Source organism: Ornithorhynchus anatinus, chromosome X1 (genome assembly GCF_004115215.2).
Source record: "Ornithorhynchus anatinus isolate Pmale09 chromosome X1, mOrnAna1.pri.v4, whole genome shotgun sequence".
In the NCBI taxonomy this organism is placed as follows: Eukaryota; Metazoa; Chordata; class Mammalia; order Monotremata; family Ornithorhynchidae; genus Ornithorhynchus; species Ornithorhynchus anatinus.
Genome location: NC_041749.1, coordinates 20,484,155 through 20,506,958, shown reverse-complemented (window position 1 = coordinate 20,506,958; position 22,804 = coordinate 20,484,155). Strand labels below are relative to the sequence as shown.

At 46.1% G+C, this 22,804-nt stretch overlaps 1 protein-coding gene across 3 annotated transcripts in view; it reads left to right on the top strand.

The window, feature by feature from the left end:
• DOCK2 (dedicator of cytokinesis 2) overlaps nucleotides 1–16,485 on the top strand; it is a 359,556-nt gene extending 343,071 nt beyond the window's left edge. For 2 of the 3 annotated variants that reach the window (XM_007673344.3, XM_029050179.2), the window contains 8 exons: nucleotides 7,398–7,574; nucleotides 8,249–8,332; nucleotides 9,513–9,650; nucleotides 10,575–10,702; nucleotides 11,564–11,735; nucleotides 12,230–12,350; nucleotides 15,018–15,160; nucleotides 15,897–16,485. In XM_007673344.3, coding sequence (XP_007671534.1) covers nucleotides 7,398–7,574; nucleotides 8,249–8,332; nucleotides 9,513–9,650; nucleotides 10,575–10,702; nucleotides 11,564–11,735; nucleotides 12,230–12,350; nucleotides 15,018–15,160; nucleotides 15,897–15,971 — 1,038 coding nt within the window. In that variant the 3' untranslated portion in view covers nucleotides 15,972–16,485. Of the gene's footprint in view, nucleotides 1–7,397; nucleotides 7,575–8,248; nucleotides 8,333–9,512; nucleotides 9,651–10,154; nucleotides 10,530–10,574; nucleotides 10,703–11,563; nucleotides 11,736–12,229; nucleotides 12,351–15,017; nucleotides 15,161–15,896 lie in introns of those variants that run through there. The other variant, XM_039910387.1, reaches the window with a different exon arrangement.
• Nucleotides 16,486–22,804: the final 6,319 nt, after the last annotated feature.

Below are 22,804 nucleotides of genomic sequence, written 5' to 3'. Positions count from 1 at the left end.
GAGAGATTAAAGTTTATTTATAAACTGAAGAACCAGCAAAGGGATAAGGATAGAAGAATCAATGTTATCGAAATCAATAATATAGTATACAGAATCCATAGTATAGTATACCTAAGAGCTGAGAGTGGGTTTAAATAGGATTGGAAGATGGCAGTTGGGGAGTTGTGACTTGGGATGTTGGGAATTATCCAGTGAAGGTTTCCTAACCTTTAGGGGGACTTGGTTATTTGTGTGTGTGTCTGGCGGGGGGTTGGGGGGAAGGTGGGGGGTAAAGAGTGCAAGAGGATGCTTGGCAGTTTGGGTGAGTTCCTGGCAGTTTTGGGGAGTTTGTAGCCAGGAGAATAGCATAAAACAGAGGGTTAGAGATGGAAGAATAGTAAATGAGAGCAGAGATGTGCTTGGAAGGAGAGAAGAGGTTTAGCTGGGGAGTACTGGGTGAAGAGAGATGATATGTAAGATGGAGAAAACTGCTAGGGAGCCATTTCCCTCATTTGCAAAATGGGGATTCAATACCTCTTCTCCCTCTTAGACTGTGAGCCCCATGTGAGACCTGACTATCTTGTATCTACTCCAGTGCTTTGTACAGTGCTTGGCACACAGAAAGCACTTATTAAATACCAGAGTCATTATTGTTTAGAGGGTCAGTGGTAAGGAGGTTTTACTTGATGCAGAAGGAAAATGGTAGCTATGGAAGGTTTTTGAGGAGTGGAGAGATGTGTGCTGAGCAACATTTCAGGAAGATGGCCAGGTACGGTGTGTAATATAGACTGAAGGAGCAGAGGGTCTTGAAGCTAGAAGGTTAGTGAGTTGGCTAATGCAGTAGTCTAACTGTGATAAGAGAAGTGCTTGAACCAAGGTGGTGGCTATATGGAGAGTCAGAGAGGTGTGGTGAAAATCAGGGAATGTGGAGGACACAGTGGCAAGATTTACAGGTTGTACATGACACCAAGGTTGTGGGTTTCTGAAACAGGGAGGATGGTGATGTTATTGGCAGGATTATGAAAGTTAGGAGGAGTGGATTTAGCAGGAAAGATGAGAAGCTCTGAGTTTGAGAAACCACTGAGATATCCTGGAGGCAAGAAGAAATAAGAGACTGAAAAATAGTCAGGGTTTAGGAAGTAAATTTGGGAGTTAGAAAAACAGAGTGGCCTGGAGGATAGAGCATGGGCACGGAAGTCGGTTGGAGCTTGGTTCTCATCCTAGCTCTACCACTTGTCTGCCTTGTGACCTTGGGTGAGTCACTTCACTTCTGAACATCAGTTACCCCATCTGTAAAGTGGGGGTTAAGGCTGGGAGCCTCTTGTGGGACAGGGACTATGCCCCACCTGATTTCGTTGTTCCTACCCAGCACTTAGTAACGTTCCTGGCATTGTAAGCACAAAAAATACCATAAAAAAAAAGAAAGAGGGTGTGTTAAATAAGAAAAGTAGGGGCCCTGGTCAGAGTCTTGAGGGAGAAAAGATAGAAGAGGAGTGATCAGAGGGAGGAGGAGGACCAGGCAAGATACGGAACTGCTCAGAGCAGATGAAATATAATAGATGAAGAATTGGCAGGACAGAGAGAAAGACCCAGTGAGGAAGGTGAAGGTCAGAGAGAAAGCATACACAAAACTGAGGTTGAAACAGGGAAGACAGTGTTGTTGACAGTGATGGGAAAATTAGCAAGAGAGGAAAACTTAGAAGGAAAGATGAACAGATCTGTTTTTGACATATTGTGTGTAAGATGTTTGTGGTTCATTGAGCTGGCGATGTCCAGGAGGCAGGAGGAGAGACGTGCTTGTAAAGCAACTGAGAATACAGGGCTGAAGCTGCTGATTTGAGAGTCAGATTTTGGAAATTTAATCATCCATGTAACAATATCAAAACAAAGCAAGAGTAAATTAGAAATGTAGCGTCGCCTCTTCCCCATCTCTTCAATTTCTGACAAGCAGCACCTGCTAACGCCTACCTTGGTCCAGAGGCAGGTTTGGTAGAATGGTTTCTGGGACCAGTTGAGACTGTAGGGGAGCAATTCTGGCAGTCTGATGTTTTTCAAATGCTTACCCTGAGGCTGATAAAGCACATCCAAAATGTTCGTTGACTCCAGTTTTAGTCCTGATCAATCACAGAATATGTTTCAATCTGGAGGAATATCTAACCAAATTCTTGGCTACCCATTTCGCAGACACCTGGATTTAATTGTATTCCAGCACACTTGCTACTTCAGGTGAATCGCTACATAAATATCTTTCACTGCATTTATGCCCTTGGTCTTGACTTTTTTCCTCTTTCAACGTGAAAATAGCTTCTGGGGTTTCTCAGTGGTTCTTCTGTTGGGTTACTCTTCTATTTATCACTTTATTATCATCCACATCCTTCATCAGGGATTGTGTCAGAGGACATGGTGAGAAGCAGTGTTGCCCAGAGGATAGAGCATGGGTCTGGGACTCAGAAAGACCTGTATTCTAATCCTGGCTCTGCCACTTATCTGCTGTGTGCCCTTGGGCAAGTCACTTAGCTTCTCTGTGCCTCAGTTACCTCAGATGTAAAATGTGGATTAAGACTGTGAGTTCCATCTGAAATATGGACTGTGTATAACCTGATTGGCTTGTGTCTTCCCTAGTGCTTAGTACAGTGCCAGGCCCATAGTAAACACTTCGCAAATACCATTACTGAAAAAAGATAGAGAGAGAGTCAGGATGGGTGTGTAAATTCAGAAGGGATAGTTGATCGTGGTTTTTGGTCTCTTGGCAATCATGAATCTTCTTTTGCCTGCAGGCCGCCTCAGTAGAAAGTGTTGTGGGGAAGAGTCAGGAAAGGTCGGTAGAGTAACAACCAGTCATTCTGTCAGTCATATTTATTGAGCACTTACTGTGTTCAGAGCACTGTACTAAGTGCTGGGGAGAGTACAGTATAGCAATATAACAGACACATTCCCTGCCCACAGCGAGCTTACAGCCTAGTGGAGACTCACCCTCGACCCAGAATGCCTAGGCCAAGGGTACAGCTGTATAGTCATTCCTGGATCTGTCCCTGACTGGCTCAAAGACAATCCCTTCCATGCTTCATTTTCAAGAGCTGCTTTTCTGTTGTGTTAATTTGCATATTGTCTCCCACACTGATAGACAAGTGATCTTGGTTGGAATAATGTTAGCATTACCCGAGCTTTTTTGCCATGTGGTGTTCAATAGAATTTATTTAGAAAATTAAAATTACTGTTGCAGTATTGTATTGTTGACAATGGCATAGGAATAATGGCTACAGAGGTCTCCCTGGGTCAAAGTTTGCAGTGCAATTGGTGAAACCCAATAATTCCAACTCTATTTAACCAACTCACCATCCCCAGACATCCGGTTGACCTCAGATAGTTATTCCAAACATAGCATCAATGGCCCCAAAGTCTGTTGAGCCTACAGTACAATAAAACTCCTGAAACAAAGTTTAAAAATGGAGTGAGAGAAATCACTAAGCATGTCAGGCTCAAATTCTTTTAAAATCTGATTCTCTAAGCATCTCCTACTGAAATTCACAGCACAAAATAAAAATCCAAGTGGTCACACTAAATTTTGCTTAGAACTCAGTGAAGGTTTCAGGCTCATAAAACACCTGCTGAGCTTGTCTCCCCATCTGATGAGAAACCAGATGGCAGTTTCAGCTTATGCAAACAGAACCGCGTCAGCACCAGTGAGCCTGGACCCAGCATGACCAGCTTGGGTTGATTTTTATGCCCTCTTGGTATATTTGATCTCTCTCTTCTCATATGCAAAAGGAACTCCCAGTCACCCTGGGCAAAATCAGGATATTATTCAGGCTGCCAAAGAAACTGTATTTTCCACACCCATGGGATCCAAGCTGATTTAATCAGAAGAATAAGGGAATGCTTTTACAGGGATATGGTCCAAGTGTTAAAACTGAATTGTGAAGCTCAGAGCATCTTTCTGGTGAGACACTAGGGTTGATGAAACGATGTGTCTCTGGGCAAAGTTAGAGGCCCATTAGCCAACTCTTATTTATGCCCATCCTGAGAGAGTGTTGATTCATTTTGACCACTCAAGTAAATATTTTTATATTCACCTCCCTGTTAGAGGGTGGGCTCCCTGGGGTTAAGAGATGCGTCATTTCTTTAATTCTATACTTCTCAAGCAACTGGTAGGGTGTACCTCACCAAGTGGGCAGTCAATAAACATGACTTCTTTTCAAGATTCTGATCTCCCAGGAATCTAGAGACTTAGACACTCCTTAGCTGAAACTTTCCCCACTTTTTTAAAAAAATAGTATTTGTTAAACACTCACTTTATGTCAAGCACTGTTCTAAGCACTGGGTAAATACAATTTAATTAGGCTGGATCCATTCCATTTCCCACACGAGACTCACATTCGAGTAGGAGAGAGAAGAGGTATTGATTTTCCATTTTTTCAGTTGAGGAAATTGAGGTTCAGAGAAGTTAAGTGACTCTACCAAAGTCACATAGCAGGCAGGTGGTAAAGCCGGGATTAGAACCCAGGTCCTCTGACTCCCAGGCCCATGCTTTATCCATTAGGCCATGATGCTTCCTGCCTAACTCCCAGATGTCATTTTTTGATAGTAATGATGATGGTATTTGTTAAGTGCTTACTATGTGCCAAGCACTGTTCTAAGCGCTGGGGTAGGTGCAAGGTAATCAGGTTGTCCCACATGGGGCTCAGTCTTAATACCCATTTTACAGATGAGGTAACTGAGGCACAGAGAAGTTAAGTGACTTGCCCAAAGTCACACAGCTGACAAGTGGCAGAGTTGGGACTAGAACCCATGACTTCTGACACCCAAGCCCGTGCTCTACCCACTAAGCCATGAAAAGGAAAGGTACATCAAAGGATTGTTTCAGTGCTTTGTGTTAGCTGGAAACAGCAGTCACAGCAGGAGGGAAACTTGATGAGTGGCTGATTCCTCACTGATCTTTGACTCACATTCACTCAACTGCCAAATTCCCCTGGTTCTTTTTCCACCACATCTCCCAGATCTTCCCTTTCCACTCCAACCAATCCTGGATCACCACTGATCATAGCATGGCTAGACTATTCTACCAGCCTCCTCGCTGGACTCCCTGCCTCCAGCCTCTCCTCTCCAGTATACACCACCTATTTTGACATCACTTATCTTCTGAAAGTGTCACGTGGCACTCATCTGTCTCCACTTCTCTCCTGGTTTCCCACATCCCTCTGTATCAAACAGAAACTTCCCACAATAATCTTCAAGATTCTCCACTTCGATTATTTGTAAATATTTAAGTCTGTCTCCCCCATTTGAGTGTAAGCTCCTTGAAAGAAAGTTGTCCTTAATTTGCTTTTTACTTCTCAATCACTCATTTATTGAGCACTTACTGTGTGCAGAGCACTATACTAAGCACTGTGTTGCAAAGCACTGCACTAAGCAGTTGGGAGCGTACAACACAATACCAGAAAAATTCCCTGCCCATAGTGCGCTTACATGCTACAGGGGAGACAGACATTAATCTAAATAAATTAATTATGGATATGTACATAAGTGCTGTGAGGTTTGGGGGTGAGGTGATGAATACGGGAAGCAAGTCAGGGCGACACAGAAGGGAGTGGGGAAAAGTGGAAATGAGGGCTTATTCAGGGAGGGCCTCTTGGAGGAGATGTGCCTTCCATAAGGCAATTGTCTGTCAGATATAAAAAGGGAAAGCGTTCCAGGCCAGAAGCAGGATGTGGATGAGAGGTTGGTGGTGAGATAGATGAGGCTTGGGAGTCAGAGGATATTGGTTCAAATCCCAGCTCTGCCACTTGTCAGCTGTGTGACTTTGGGCAAGTCACTTAACTTCCCTGTGCCTCAGTTACCTCATCTGTAAAATGTGAATTAAGACTGTGAGCCTCATGTGGGACAACCTGATGACCCTGTATCTACGCCAGCACTTAGAACAGTGCTCTGCACATAGTAAGCGCTTAACAAATACCAACATTATTATTACTATTATTATTATTATTATGAGATTGAGTTGTAGTGAGAAAGTTGGCATTAGAGGAATGTACTGTGTGGGCTAGGTTGTATTAGGAGAGTAGTGAAGAGAGGTAGGAGGGGTAAAGGTGATTGAGTGTCTAAAAGTCGATGGGAAGGAGTTTCCGTTCGATGCGGAGGTGGATGGGCAACCGCTGGAGCTTCTTGAGGAGTGGGAAAACATGGACTGGTTGTTTTTGTAGAAAAATGACCTGGGCAGCAGAGTGAAGTGTGGACCAGAATGGGGAGACACAGGAGGCAGGGAGCTCAGCAAGGAGCTGATACACTAATCAAGGCAGGATAGGATAAGTGCTTGGATTAATGTAGTAACAATTTGGATGGAGAGGACAGGGTGGATTTTTGTGATTCTGTGAAGGTTGAACCAACAGGATTTAATGATAGATTGAATATGTGGGTTAAATGAGAGGGAGGAGTCAAGGATAATGCCAAGATAATGGGCTTGGGAGACAGGAAGGATGGTGGTGCTGTCTACAGCGAGAAAGTCAAACGGAGGACAGGGTTCAGCTAAGAAGATAAGGAGTCCTGTTTTAGAAATGTTAAATTTAGGTGATGGCAGAACACCTTAGTAGAGATGTCCTGAAGGCAGGAGGAAATGCAAAACTGCAGAGAGGGAGAGAGACCAGGGCAAGAGGTGTAAATTTGGGAATGATCTGCATAAAGGTGGTAGCTGATTCTTTGGGAGTGAATGAGTTCTCCAAGGGAGTGGGTACACATGGAGAACTGAACCTTGAGTGACACCCACATTTAGTGGGTGAGAGGCAGAGGAGGACCCCTCCAAAGAGACCGAGAATGAGTGGTCAGAGATAAAGGAGGGGAACCAGGAGAGGACAGTGTCAGTGAAGCCAAGGTTGGATATTGGTTCCAGGAGAAGGGGGCGGTTGACAGTGTCAAAGTCATCTGAGGATTAGGATGGAGTAGAGGCCGTTGGATTGGCAAAAAGGTAACCGACGACCTTTCTCATGTTTCTAGTTCAGTGGACTGTCTCTAGTGGGCGCTCAATAAATAACACTACTATGACTAATACAACTTGTACTACCATTGCTAATAATAATATTACTCCTACTTCCATTATTACTAATCCTGTGTCTGCAGGGGAGTTGTAACTCACTAATCCTTTCAAGTAGCTCTCCCGCCCTCTACTAAAGCAGATTTAGAGGCAGCAGCCAGCCCTGTGTCCTGAAAAATATTTGGATACCCACACTGCACCCCGCAAGAAGGCACTCAAATGCTTGTCTGATGGACTGACTGATTTGCCGAGTTCATTAATTAGAGCCAAGCTGCGTGGTGCTGTCCTAGCTGACGTCTGCAGAGATCATTCCCTGGATCTGCACTCAAAAGAGTGAGGAAGTTGAAATGAATAATGAATTAAAATGTGTTGTTTTTTCATGATCTTATTTTGATAGACAACTATTAGCCCTCTAGAGAATGCCATTGAAACCATGTCAACAGCGAATGAGAAGATCCTGATGATGATTAATCAGTACCAGAGTGATGAAAACCTCCCAATTAACCCCCTCTCTATGCTTCTGAATGGGATCGTGGACCCTGCGGTCATGGGAGGGTTTGCTAAATATGAAAAGGTAAGGATCCAGTACTTCACTATGAGGCTTCTGCTAAGAGGGTTAGCTTAGTTCTGCAAGCGTTGTCTTCTTGTGCCATTTCAATTAAGAAAAAAGATTTCTGTAGGACAAGAATTGCTTGTACAGTCCATAGACCTTAGCGATCCCAACACCGGCTGAGGAGACTAGAACCAGAACTCTTGACTCTCAGCCAAGTGCTCTCTTCCTTGACCTACGCTGCTCTTTCAGAAAGAGAACCGGTTTTAGCATTTGAGGAAAAACAACCGCTTTTTCCTTCTCCAGGTTGCCCGAGTAAAGTTGGTGGGTGGAATTCCAGACGATTCTTTCCCAGAGTGCAACAGTGGGAGGAAGGAGAAATGAGCTTCTCTTGGATTATTTCCAGGGTACCACATCTCAGAAGAAAGCCCCCCACCCTCCAAAACAATTTTAACTTAATTAAAAACAAATCAAAGTAAAACAAACAAAAAAACCCTACAAGAAACCATATGCATTCTTCCTATTTCCCTTTTGCCAAGAAAGAGTACACCCCCACCATGGACTATAGATGGCTGCTTTCTGGTTCCTAAAGTGTCACAGCCTGACTCTGCCCTCCCAAATCTCATCCTAGAGCAATTGCTAAGGCCTCGAAATATTGCTCTAATTATATTGCTGAAACCCACGTCTGTCCCTTTCAGGCTTTTTTCACCGAGGAATATACCAGAGACCACCCTGAAGATCAAGACAAACTGAGCCGCCTTAAAGACCTGATTGCTTGGCAGGTAACCAATGTTGCCCTAATGATTCTTCTCTTTATACATTATTCATCCTTCTTTTTCTGACTTGTTTTCTCTCTGATAGCTACTTGGGGGATAAAGCCCAATTTTCAATAGTTGTCTTTTCACTTTCATTTACAGTCTTCCCATCCTGGATGAAATGATCTCAGCCAAAGCCCTGAGCAAAGCGATTTTCTAGGATTCAGAAAGGTTCAGGGGTCCCTGTGGGGTTCACCTTGGGTTAGAAAATGATTTCACCAGCTCTGGCTTCCTTCCAGATTCTGGAGCTGGCTCCTTCACCGTTAGGGCCCTGCAGAGAAAGAAGGATCCTGAATTCTCTGGTTATTCTCTTATACCTCCTACATCTGCCTCCAATTTCCCTCTCTATCTCGACAGAACAGATGTACAAACAGTATTTTCCTATTGCGGTCAGAGGATTCAAAGGAGGAGAGTCAGTCCAAGGGAGACATTGAGCCCATCTCTGACAGGTTGTCCCTGTAAATCCTTATGTAATCACAGCACAAAAAAAAGCAATCTTTTTGACAGAGTGTCTGTGATGCTCTAAAGCAATCAGGTGGATAGTGCAGCCAATGTAATACCTTCTGCAATTTACACCAAAAGCTCCTTTTTGGAAAAGCTTATTTTATTTTCTTTAATGAATTTTATGCTCCCAGGATTTTCTTCTCGTTTCCTACATGAATGTGTTGAGATTCCCTACCCATTCGCCTCTGCTCAAATCCGTTGCATACTATGTTATAGCAGTGTTGATTTCAAGAATTCTAGGAAAGTTATCCACATTGTGTCCTTCCCTGGTCTCTGGCTAAGGAACAGCTATGAACCAAGGAAGCACAGCTCTGGATTCTTTGGGGAGAGTTGGTTACCTGGTCCAAGTATAAACCAAGGATGAGAAACAGCACAAGACTGGGAATCAGGAGACTTGGGTTCTAATCCTGATTCCCCCACTTGCCTGCTGTGTGACTTGGTATAAGTCACTTAACTTCTCTGTGCCTCAGTTTTGTCATCTGTAAAATGGAGATCAGTTCCTCTTCTTTACCAAGGTCATAGTAGAGTGCTTGGCTCATAGCATGCACACTTATCATTATTATTATCATTATTACTATTATTATGATTATAAGGATGTCTCTAACACTCAGGACACTCATCCTTCTCAATCATTTTCTTACAGATTCCCTTCCTAGGGGCCGGCATCAAGATTCATGAGAGGAGAGTGTCAGAGAATCTCCGTCCTTTCCACGACCGGATGGAGGAGTGTTTCAAGAACTTAAAAGTGAAGGTGGAAAAGGAATATGGAGTCAGAGAACTGGTATGGCTCTCCTAGGGTGACTCTGATGCCATGAAGAATCCATTAATCAATGGTATTTGTTGAGCACTGACTGTGTGCAGAACACTGTAGTAAGCACTTAGGAGAGGACAGTACAGTGGAGTTGGTAGACATGATCCCTGCCCTCAAATAACTTACAGTCTAGAGGGGAAGTCAACAGTACTGGGGACAAGGATTTACGCTGAGCTCAAGGCCCAGGGAAAAATGTTTTCCAGGCTTGTGCCAGGAGAAGTGCGATAGTATTAATGGTATTTATTAAGCACTTACTGTGTAATAATAATGATGGTATTTGTTAAGCGCTTACTCTGTATCGAGCAATGTTTTAAGCATGTGCAGAGCACAGTTACTGAGCACTGGGAAAGAGTATAGAAGTAGGAATTAGACACAGACTCACTTCCCACAAGGGACTCAGTGTGGTAAAGACAAGCCACTTTATGTTTGAGAGTTGCAACAGAAACATACAAGATGAATTCTTTTTCCCTTTAGTCTTTAGTATGAAGTACGGAAAAAATGTTTGTCAAAACAGATGATTAACCTGGCACTCAGGAACCAAACCACCATTGTCTCTGCATCCCCCAAGAGCCCCCAGGGAGGACAAGCGTGATTTTGTCAGCCAGAAAGCTGCACAGGTTCAACACACTAAACTACTCCTCCATAACGAGGTCCAATTTAGTGCTAGCACTGCTCCAGTTCTCTCACCCCGGCTCCTCTGCCAACACCACCTTCCTCCACCCTGGCTGCCACTAGGAGGGAGGCTGGTGCTATGGGTTCCCATTTGTGTTATTAACGAGCTCATGGGTTGTCCCGACCACCTGAATACTATTAGATCTCTGTGCTCATTGACTTGGGGATAACTCTCCTCCATCTCCCGCCCTTGTACGCTCCATATTCTTTTCCGTCTCACAGCCGGACTTTGACGACCGGAGGGTGGGCCGCCCTCGGTCCATGCTGCGCTCCTATCGCCAGATGTCCATCATCTCCCTGGCCTCCATGAACTCCGACTGCAGCACACCCACCAAAGTTGCTGTGGAAAGGTGGGCTGGAAATCTCCTGGAGTCTCCCAGAGACTACCTATCTTTCTCAACAGAGCACTCTTCCCCTCAACCTCACTGTTTCCAGGGCTGTCCTCTTGCTTCCCCTCTTCTACAAACTACTCCTCTTCATCCTCCACAAGGCCTTCCTTTGGATCCCAAAGTCCAAGCTTTTTCAAAATGACCTTGTGAGAGAGATGAGTACACCCCCCCACCCTCTCTCTCTCAGACTCAAGTGACTTAGATTTCACTCCCACTTCTTTCTATTAAGTTTTGCTATTTATTCCCTCCCTCTCTCCTTCTCTCCCTTTGTATGTTCATTCTTTTCTTTCTTCCTTCTCTTTCCCCTCCCCCCTCGCTTTTTATATCTGTTAAGCACTTACTATGTACTGAATTAAGCGCTGGGGTAGATACAAGCTAATCAGGTTGGACACTCGTGGAGCTCACAGTCTTTAATCCCCATATTACAAATGAGGTGACTGAGGCACAAAGAAGTTAATTTACTTGCCCAAGGTCACACAACAGACAATTGGCGGCGATGAGATTAAAATACTAGTCTTCTGACTCCCAGGCTTCTGCTCCCTTTTCTTTTCCATAGACAGCCACTAGAAGATCAGGGCTGCTCCTATTCTTCATCTCTCCCAGGAGCACTACATTGGCTTTATTCCAACTCACCCACTCCTTCCAAGGACTCTCTGCCCTAAGCTTCCCATTCCTGTTCACCCCAAGCCTACGCCCTTTTCTCTCAATCCTCCAGGGAAAGAGATTCCTTTGTTTAACCCACCTCCTTCAGGAGATTCTATTTGCTCCAAATTGTGGTTTCTTCTGCTCCAAGTTTTGGGCCTTTTCTCTTCTTCTCTCCAGCTTTGATGTGGACCCACCTACACCAAAGACCATGAAACCAGACCTGGAGGAGAATCTTCCTCCAGCCCACACCCTTTCAGAGGTGAAGCTCAGGAGGTCCAAGAAGAGAACAAAGCGGAGCAGTGTGGTGTTTGCCGATGACAAACCAGTACCAGAGTCAGACTTGAAACGAGTAAGTGGGAGAACGAGCCTGCTCCAAGCCGGAGGGAGACAGAGACCTTCCCAGAGGTGCCACAGAGCAGAATAAGAACATGGGCCTGATTGAGAACAGTGGTGTTGAAAGGATGGTCTACTGAATCCCACCTCAGCCCAGCCTCTGTTTATCCCACGCTTTCAGGATGAAGGTCACCCCTATAGATCCTTCAAGGAACCCCTTCCAGCAGCCTTATGCTAAACACAGACTTTCTGTTTAAAAAGTTCGCTCCTCCTAAAGGAAGCCCAAAGAGTAGCATCAGGGAAACTGGTGCTTCACCCCTTCCTGGAATGAGTTGAAAAATTCCCAGGATGAGTGGAACCCTTTGATTCTGCCAGGACTTAGAGACACCCAAGGCTTCTGTGTTCCCCTGACAATTCATCCTTCCAGTTGCCTCCTCTGCCATCGGGGAGAATGCTGGGTCATTGTGTTTGTCCCTGTCCACTTGTCTCATTGTGTTTGTCCTTGTCCAGTTGTCCAGGAAGCACGAGTTCATGAGTGACACCAACCTCTCTGAACACGCAGCTGTTCCCCCGAAAACATCCGTCCTCAAGCAGATGAGCTTTGCCAGTCGCTCAATGCCAACCATCCCAGGTAAGACCCTGTGGCTGATACAGTAATCAAGGCAGGCTAGGATAAGTGATTGGATTAAAGGGTTAGCAGTTTGGATGGAGAGGAAAGGGTGGATTATAGTGATGTTGTGAAATGACAGGATTTAATGATTGATTGAATATGTGGGTTGAACGAGAGAGAAGAGTCAAAGATAATACCAAGGTTACTCCATACTCCTAGGTGGTTAATACCGATGGAATCTCTGCTTGTTTCCTTCCATAATTTTTCCCAGATCTGCCCTTTCTCCACTCTGGTTTGGCTCTTCAAGCTTCACTCAACTACCCAGATAATTCTCATAAAACATCATTCAGCCTTCAAGTCTCTGATGGTTACCCATCTCTTTCCACCTCAAATGGAAACTCCTGCCCCTTGGATTTTGCTGCTATCCTCAGATCTTTCCACTGTCTTCACCTGCTACACCTCAGCTCACCCAGAGTGTTTCTACAAAGCCACCACCATACTGTATCTCACTGCACACTCTCCTGTCTCTGTTCCTTGCCTCACAGCCTCCCCCTGCATGGAATTCCCTCTCCCTTCAAATCCTCCAGATCACATCCCTCCCCCTCTTTAAGTTCATTCAGTTCATTCAATCATATTTATTGAGTGCTTACTGTGTGCAGAGCACTGTACTAAGCGCTTAAGTTCTCTTTGAAAAACCACTTCTCAGGGAGGCATTCCCAACTAATATTAATAATTGTGGTATTAAGTGTTTACGTGCCAAGCCCTGAACTAAACACTGGGGTAGATACAATATATACCAATTGGACACAGTTCCCCTTCCACATGAGACTCAGTCTAAGAGTTAGGAAACAGTTATTTAATTCTCAGTTCACAGAAGAAGAAGCTAAGGTGGAGTAAAGTTAGGTGACCTGCCCAAGGCCTTACAGCAGGCAAATGGAAGTGTTGGGATTAGAACTCGGATCTTCCTGACTTCCAGGCCGGCACTCTTTCCACTAAACCACACTGCTTCTCCACTAACGCTCATCAGTGTTTGTCATCCCATAATTTTATTGGCTCTATTCACTTATTTATGTTTCCTTTTTTCATATTTTGTTTTTACCAATTGTATCTTTGCTCATCCTCCTACACCCACTGCAAACATGCAATTTATGTCCTCCTTTCTCCCCAGATAGTATGCAAACTTCTTGAATACAGAGACTGGATCAATATTCTGATTGTGTGCTCCACACTGACTATCATTGCCCTATTTCTTGAGCCCTTAAATGAATGTGAAACATTGTATTTTGCATTTGGGATTGTGCACAGGCACCAGATCCAGTACCTTACAACTTAATGGGGTGGGCAGGAGCCAGTCACAGTATTGGGGAGTAGGAAGGTGGGAAAGGACAGTATTGGGAAGCATGTATCTAAACATAGACCGAGGTGAAGATCTTTAGGGTGGATGGAGAATGCTATGGAGGAAGAAGAGGCAGGATTTAGCTGTTGATTGAATCCAAAGGGGATGACACCAAGGTTTCTGGGATTCTGGAGCAAGGAGGATGGAGCTGGGATGGACAGAGTTGGGCAAGTTAGAAAGAGGGATCTCCCTCAGTGTGTTCCAAAGTCCAACCTCCCAGGAGTCACATCAATTAATCTGTGGTATTTATTGAGCACCTACAGTATACAGTGCTCTGAACTAAGCACTTAAATGAAATCAATTTCTTTGATAGTAACTGAGCACCAATTGTGAGTAGCCCTGGCTGGGCAGCTGGCAAGGGACATGGTCTAGTAATGATAATAATAATAATTATATTCATTAAGCGCTTACTATGTGCAGAGCACTGTTCTAACCACTGGGGTAGATACCGGGTAATCAGATTGTCCCATGTGGGACTCACATTTTTTTTATTCCCATTTTTACAGATGAGGTAACTGAGGCACAGAGAAGTTAAGTGACTTGCCCAAGGTCACACAGCAGACAAGTGGCAGAGCCAGGATTAGAACACACAACCTCTGACTCCCAAGCCTGTGCTCTTCCACTAAGCCGCGCTGCTTCTCTAGTACAAAGAGCACAGGCCTGGGAATCAGAGGATGTGGGTTCTAATCTTGGCTCTGCTACATGTCTGCTGTTGTGACCTTGGGCAAATCATTTAACTTCTACATGCCTCAGTTACCTCATCTGTAAAATGGGGATTGAGACTGTGAGCCCCATGTGAGACAGGGACTGTGTTCAACCTGATTACCTTGTATCTACCCCAGCACTTACATCAGTGCTTGGCACATAGTAAGAGCTTAACAAACACTATAATTATTGTTATTAAGGGGCAGGGCTGAGATCCTGCCAGAAGGCCGATCCAAACTAAGAGACCTAACCAGAAGTAGGAAGGACTCAGAAAAGAAGCTCTTTCTTTCCTTCCCGTCCCATAGCACCCTTCCCGAAACAGAACTGGGTATCAGGAGGACGGGCTGCTGCCAGCTTGGCTGGAAGAGTGGGAAAGCCAGTTGTCATACTGAGCAGATAAATGGCTCCTCCCATGGCAAGGGAGGAGATTGTGAGGGGTGATTAGCAGGGTTGATGCTCCCTTTCTTGGTCCCCGAAAGCCGCCCCAGGACCCTGATTCCTCTCACCAGGTTTGTGTGTTTTCTCTCTCTCTCTCTCCATCTCTCCTTTCATCTCTCTCTACTCTCCCCCCCTTCCTTTGCTTGCAGCACTCACACTAGCTGTGGCCCCCGCCCCTGGACCAGAGGAACCCAGTCCATCTCCACGGCTGAGCCAGGCTTTCCCCGCCCTCTCCGAAGGCGACAAGAAAACACTGAAGAGGAAGAAAGTGAATCAGTTCTTCAAAACGATGGTGAGTGCTGGGCAGAGTGACGGTCACCTTCTCGAGGGGGGCGGAAGCTTCCTCAGAAAGAGAGGAGAGGGGCCGGGAGGCTCGTACTACCCTTCCTGACCTCCCTCCGGATCCCCCGTCCTTATGCCCACAGCTGCCCACCTGGCTGGGCAGGGCTCGGAACTGTAGTAGTGAAACTGTTCCACACGAGGGCTCCCCGGGCACACGGTTCCCCACGCTTTCTCTGAGGAAGCCATCTGTCCACTGAAGCCTCTCGAGGCCTTCCGGGGAAACAAAAACGAGAGAGCCACCGTAACGGGAAAAGCAACACTAGGACCCCCAAAAAATCAGGAGTCACGCTCTGGACACACTTTGGGAGTAAGCCGTAAGGCCAATGAACAGGGCAGAGGATGAGCAGAAGTGTCAGTGCTTTGTCCTAGACCCCTGACCCCCAGCTAAACAAAATCTGCCCACCTAGAAGTTAAGTAGATTCAAAGTCAGTAAGGTGGATCCCATATAGAACAGGAATGCTGAGTAGGAGCGCTTTACCGTGTGGAGAGGACTGTCCTAATCACTAGGGAGAGTACAATATAGCAGAGTGGGTAGACTGATAAACTTTCAAGCAATGCTGGGTGATGTCTTTAAAGGCAGCTGGAACATTCCATGTCGATCCACCACCCTGGTCTGTGGGGACCCTTCTTCCCTAAGCTCGTAAACGTGTGTGGGTGTTTTTTAAATATTTTCTCCTCTTTCAAAGTTGGCATCCAAGTCTGCAGAAGACGGGAAGCAGACCGGAGAGCGGGTCCCGGAAAACATAACCATGGATTTGTGAAGAGTCTAGAGCCCAACAAGCCCGGGAACTTCCTGGAGGGTGGTGTTTTGGACTGCCTTGCCTTGCAGAGGAGTTCAGAGGAGCCTATAGGGAACAGAGAATGCTATGCAAAAGATGACTGACTCTGTTCCCTTTGCAAGATGAAGATGGGGCGAAGACCTGTTTTTCAGATTCCATTCTGAATCATGACACCTTCTCTTAGTGCCACAGAGTCACAGATGATAAGTGAAAATCCAAAGTGCCAATTAGATGAAATCTTTTCCGTGGACTGTGCAAGGACATTCTCCTTTACCGTGACGTCTCTATCAAAGCCCAAATGGGGATATGATGCTGTTCAACCAGCTCTTTGGGTAATTTTAATTTGCATTTACTAGTAGTCAACAAAATGTGGTCTGTCTTTAATTTTTTTTTTTTTAAGAATTTTCTCTTTTGTATTTTTAAACTTGTTCAAAACTGCCACTGGAAGCCTGTTTTCTTACTTACTGACAATAAAGGCAGTAATATGATCTGTGCATCCTTTGCTTTCCAAATGGAATGTTCTTCCAGCCGTTCCAAGCCAGCTTCTGAACAGAGAGACAGAGAGAAGCCCCCTGCTCTGGGATCACTCATCAGCTTCTTCTCAGGGCCAGCCCTAGTCTACTGCCCTTACCCCGCTATAAAATCAGCACAGCCTAGTGAAAAGCAGCACAGCTCAATGGAAAGAGCATGGGTCTGGGAGTCAGAGGACCTGGGTTCTAATCGCAGCTCTGCCACTTGCCTGCTCTGATTCCAGGGGAAGCCACTTCCTCTGTGCCTCAATTTCCCCACCTGCTTCTCCCACTTAGTCTGTGAGCCCTATGTGGCACGGGGGCTGTCCCGAACCTGATTATCTTGGTTGTACTTCAGTGCTTAGTACAGTGTTCGGCACGTAGTAAAGTGCTTAACAAATGCTATCGTTATTATTCCTTCCCCTTGGCATGGAAAGTCATTCCACTTTGGGCTTCTAAGAGTCAGGAAAGGCCAGAGGGTCAGGACAGGCCAGCCCCAGACAGTAGGTGGTGATCCTAGAAGCAGCCGGAGGGAAGAGAACTGGGGAGGTGGGAGGCAGGGTGGGGGCAAAGGACCCTTCAGCTTTCTACTTCTGGGAGTCTCCTTCAAGGCCAGAGCTTGTGGGATTGATGAAACATCCCACCTGACTGGGCTTGGCCTTTCGTGTCCAATGAGTTTGATCTCCTGGGGCATTCCAGCTCTCTGAGGCTCCCAGGGGAAGGGTCTTTGGGAGAGGAAAGGTCGTCAGTTACATATTCAGCTCCTACTCTCAGTGCTGAGATCATGGAGAAGCAGCTTGGTTTAGTGGGTAGAGCAAGGGGCCTAGAAACCAGAAGCGCCTGGGTTCTGTCTCAGCCACTTGTCTGCTGTGTGACCTTGGACAAGTCACTTTATTTCTCTTTGCCTCAATTCCATCATCTAAAAAATGGGGATGACTACTGTGAGCCCTTATGGGACAGGGATTGTGTCCAACCTGATCAACCTGTATCTACCCTAGTGCTTAGAACAGTGCCTGGCACATAGTGAGTGCTTAGTGCTCAAATGGAAACTCCTGCCCCTTGGATTTAGCTGCTATCCTCTGACCTTTCCACTGTCTTCACCCGCTGCACCTCAGCTCACCTCACCCCTACCCCTGTGACCCTTTCCCCAAACTCCCTGTAATTTATTCACTTATATTAATGTCTATCTCCCCCTCTAGACTGTAAACTCACTGTGGGCAGGGGATGTGACTGTTATATTGTACTCACAAGCGCTTATTACAGTGCTCTGCACACAGTAAATGCTCAAACCACCGATTGATTGACTGGGGATCCAGGTGCGTGCCCCTCATGGGTCGCAGGTGGTGGGCTTCAGTCCCCCACCCTGCCCTGCATTCCACATTGCTCAGCCCTCATTGTCTCCAAACACTGATTCTCAACACACCATCAGTCTTTCCCCGCCTGGATGGGGGCAGCCATTTAGGCCCCCTATTAACAACCGCTGGAGCAGCTGACCTCAGGACCTGAGACTTCAATTCCTCCAATCTTGCGGGTAGCAGGACAGGTCCTGAAGGCTCCGGCCCGGTTCTGGAATGTGGCTTAGTGGAAAGAGCCAGAGGTCGTGGGTTCTAATCCTGGCTCCTCTGCTTATCAGCTGTGTGACCTTGGGTAAGTCACAACTTCTCTGTTTCAGTGGCCTCATCTGTAAAACGGGGATTAAGTCTGTGAGCCCCACGTGGGACAACCTGAGTACCTTGTATCTAGAGAAGCAGCGTGGCTCAGTGGAAAGAACAAGGGCTTAGGAGTCAGAGGTCATGGGTTCTAATCCCTGCTCCGCCGCCTGTCAGCTGTGTGACTTTGGGCAAGTCACTTGACTTCTCGGTGCCTCAGTTACCTCATCTGTAAAATGGGGATTAAGACTGTGAGCCTCACGTGGGACAACCTGATTACCCTGTATCTACCCCAGCTCTTAGAACAGTGCTCGGCACGTAGTAAGCCCTTAAATACCAACATTATTATTATTATCACCCCAGTGCTCAGAACAGTGCTTGGCACAGAGTAAGCGCTTAACAAGTAGCGGGGAGAGCAGGAGAACTGAGCCACAGAGAAGTGAAGTGAATTGCCCGTGGTTACATAGCAAGGCTTTAGCAGCACAGAATTAGAACCCAGAGCTTAGTACAGGGCTCTGCGCACAGTAAGCGCTCAATCAGTACGATTGAACGAACAAGCGTCATCATAGACTGTAAGCCCGTCAATGGGCAGGGGTTGTCTCTGTTGCCGAACTGTACCTTCCAAGCGCTTAGTGTAGTGCTCTGCACATAGTAAGCGCTCAATAAATACTACTGAATGAATCATCCTGAAAATCCAAACTCTGCAGCACGACACGGGATTTGAAGAGCGACCCGCAAGAGGGCGACGTTTCTCTTTCTTTTCTGCCCTGGGAGCGAGTCCCCTTTAGGCTCCTCCCAACCAGTGTAGCCCAACTTCCCCCACTCCGTGGCCCATCTAAGATGCTCTGACTATTGGTTTTCAAATTTCCCAAATGAATACCTCCAAACCTCTGTACTCACAAATGCGCTGGACAGCTAGAAGCCTGGCCGCAAAAGAATCCCCCCAAATCCAGCTGATTTGGGGTTGAATTTTTGGGTTGAATTTCTCTTCCAGAAGGCATCGGCTGTGAGCTCGTCGTGGGCAGGAATGTGTCTGTCTGTTGTTGTATTGTACTCTTCCAAGCACTTGGCACAATGCTTTGCACGCAGTGAGCTCTCAGTGAATACAACTGACAATGAATGAATTGAGATAGTTTTGGTTAAGCGCTTCCTCCATGTCAAACGATGTTCCAAGCTCTGGGGTTGATACAAATGAATGAGGTTGGACACAGTCCCTGTCCCACATGGGGCTCACAGTCTAAGTAGCGGGGAGAGCAGGAGAACTGAGCCACAGAGAAGTGACGTGAATTGCCCATGGTTACATAGCAAGTCTTTAGCAGAATCAGAATTAGAACCCAGATCCTCTGACTCCCAGGCCCATGCTCTTTCTACTACACCATGCTGCTTCTCATTTAGTTGGCCTGTTTAGACTCGGATCCGGTCGGGGCACGAGACCTTCATTCATTCATTCATTCATTCATTCATTCATATTTATTGAGCGCTTACTATGTGCAGAGCACTGTACTAAGCGCTTGGAATGAACAAGTCGGCAACAGATAGACGCCCGTTTGACGGGCTTACAGTCTAATTTGAGCGCTTACTATGGTGCAGAGCACTGCACTAAGTACTTGGAATGGACAGATTGGTAGCAGATAGAGACAGTCCCTGCCCTTTGACGGGCTTACAGTCTAATCGGGGGAGACAGACAAAAACAATAGCAATAAATAGAGACCTCTAGATCCCACAGAGGAAAGAGGAAAATAGCAATTAGGCACCAGACACAATGGCCCTGGAATGTCAGAGGGTCTTTTTCAAAAGCATTTGCCTTCTCCGTTAGGTCTCGGATCTCTATTATGCTGACCTCCCTGCTAACCTGTTTCTTCAGCACTAGAAAAATGTTGCCTCTTTTTGGGTTTCTCATTGGCCAGAAGAAGAGTTTGCAGACTCTGTTCTATCTGGAGGAGATTCTGACTTGTACTCAGTATCCCAAGATCAACTGTTTTTGAAGTCAAGCTCCAAAGGAGACCGTGCCCCTCCAGCATAGGGCAAATCTGATCAATAACAGCCCGAGCTGCAGGAGACTAAAGAGATTTGAAAGTCAAAGCAAAAAAATCATAGCGCAAAAGGTCCTTTGGTGACCTATCAGAGGCAGTTACTTTCCCAGGTGCAATAATACTCTTCTCCACCCAAAGGACAACTCAATTACCAAAGGGCATCAGGGGGCAGAGGCCTGAAAAATATCAGAAAGTGACGCCTTCCCTTTTGGAGTTTGTCTTCGGAATTGAGGAGCAGCATTGTTCGAATAACTCAACACTCGACAAGCCACTGTTCGGGTTTCTCATTGATTTTACTGTTGTTTATAGTCTAAGAACTTGCTCCTACTGTGAAACCTTTATCTGGGGCTTCTGAATCTTTACAGATATAATCCAAATTGCAAGGAGGAGCCTGAGGAATTTTGGTACCCTCTTTTTTCACAAGGGGAGACTGAGGCAGGAACAAAAGCTGTTCAGTCTTATATTTGCAATGAAGTAGGAGCAGACTGAAAACCCAAAGCTTCTGGCTCCCAATCCAGGGAACTCTTTCAATTCTACTACGACTACTCCTAATAATAGTATTTGTTAAGTGCTTACTCTGTGCCGTGCGCTGTACGAAGCGCTGGGGTGGATACGAGCAAATGAGTTTGGACAAACTCCCTGTCTCACAAGGGGCTCACAGACTTAATCCCCATTTTCCAGACGAGGTAATCGAGGCCCAGGAAAGTGAAGAGACTTACCCAAGGTCATACAGCCCACAAGCGGTGGAACTGGGATTAGGACCCAGCTCCTTCTGACTCCCAGGCCTGTGCTGAATACACTATGCCATGCTACTTCTCTAAGATACTTCAGACCAGTAATTTGGGTCATTCATTCATATTTATTGAGTGCTTACTATGTGCAGAGCACTGTACTAAGCACTTGGGTCACCCAGGGGGAGGAAGTGTCAGTAGGTAGCACTCCCACTGTGGGCACAGAACGTGTCGCTTTGTTATTCTCTACTTCCCAAGCACCTCATAATAATAATCGTAGCATTTAAGCATTTATGTGTCAAACATTGTGCTGAACGCTGAGGTAGATAATAATAATGGGGGTATTTGTTAAGCACTTACTATGTGCAAAGCACTGTTCAAAGTGCTCTGGGGGGATACAAGGTGATCAGGTTGTCCCATGTGGGGCTCATAGTTTTAATCCCCATTTTACAGATGAGGTCACTGTGGCACAGAGAAGTTAAGTGACTTGCCCAAGTCACACAGCTGGCAAGCGGCGGAACCGAGATTAGGACCCATGACCTCTGACTCCCGAGCCCAGGCTATTTTATGGGCAAGACACAGTCCCTGTCCCATATGGGGCTCACAGTCTAAGTAGAAGGGAGAACAGGTTATTAAACCCCCAATTTACAAATGAGGTAACAGAGACACAGAGAAGTGAAGTGACTTGCCCAAGGTCACCCAGCGGGCAAGTGGCCGAGCTGGGATTAGAACCAAGGTTTTCCTGATTCTCAGACCCATTTTTTCCTCTAGGCTACATTGCTTCCCACCTAAATATGACTGAATGAATAGTACAGTGCATTGCACCAAACGGACATTCCATTAATGCTTTTACTACTACCAAATCAGGATCTGTTGCATCGCATATAAACTTTCTTTTATTATTGGCCACGGGTTCCTATTACTCTTTGGAGCTGCTCCTTCAGTACAGGTGTGATGGGAGGCAGGGAGAGAGGGAAAGAAGGAGAGAGAGAAGGGGGGAGGGCGTGGTGGGAGGCAAGTCTCAGAATTAAGGAACCAACCTCCTTTTTGTCCACCAACCCCTGTTGAACTTGGGCAAGTCGCTTCAATTATCGGCACTTCTGTCACCTCATTTGCAAGATGAGGATTAAGGCCGTGACCCCTCATAGATCAGGGATCGTTTCCAAACTGTTTAGCTTTTATTTATCTCGGGGTTTAGTGCCTGGCACATAGTAAGTGTTTAACAAATGGCATAAAAAAGTTTTCTTCCTCACTATGGACCCAATTCAGTGGGTTTTAGTGTGGGGCTCTCCCCTGCAGGGGAAATTGCATTCCCAGCTCCAACCCCAGTGAGCCGGTAGCTCTCAGGCCCTTTGGTCGCTAATACAGTGCTCTGCACATAGTAAGCGCTCAATAGATCTGATTGAATGAATAGTGGCTGGAGGCTGATTGTAAGGAGTAGGTGATCCAGGCTAATGTCCCTCTCTGGCCTCTGGATCACTGAGCACCCTGGCTCACCTGAACGTTTGCTGTCTGGGAAGCTGGAGCGGAAGAAAGCCTCTCTACAAGCCTCTTCAGGGAAGGGAGCTGGGGCCGGTGGACAAACAGATCTATACGTGAACAGAGAATATGGCTTGTGCTCTGACATCCTCATTGAATCAGAGGGATCAGGGACTCCAGAAGGTGGATCACAGGGAGATTTGGGATGGGGAGAGGGAAAGAAATGAGAGAGAGGGAGTGAGAGAGAGAGAGAGAGAGTCATCTGTCACCAAGAGCCGAAGCCCACCCAAATACAACTGGAAGCTCCTCTCTCGACTTGTAAGCTCCTCTACAGACCGTAAGCACCTTGCGGGCGGGGAACTTATCTGCCAACTCTGCTTACTGTACTCTCCTATAGAAGCAGCTTGGCTTAGC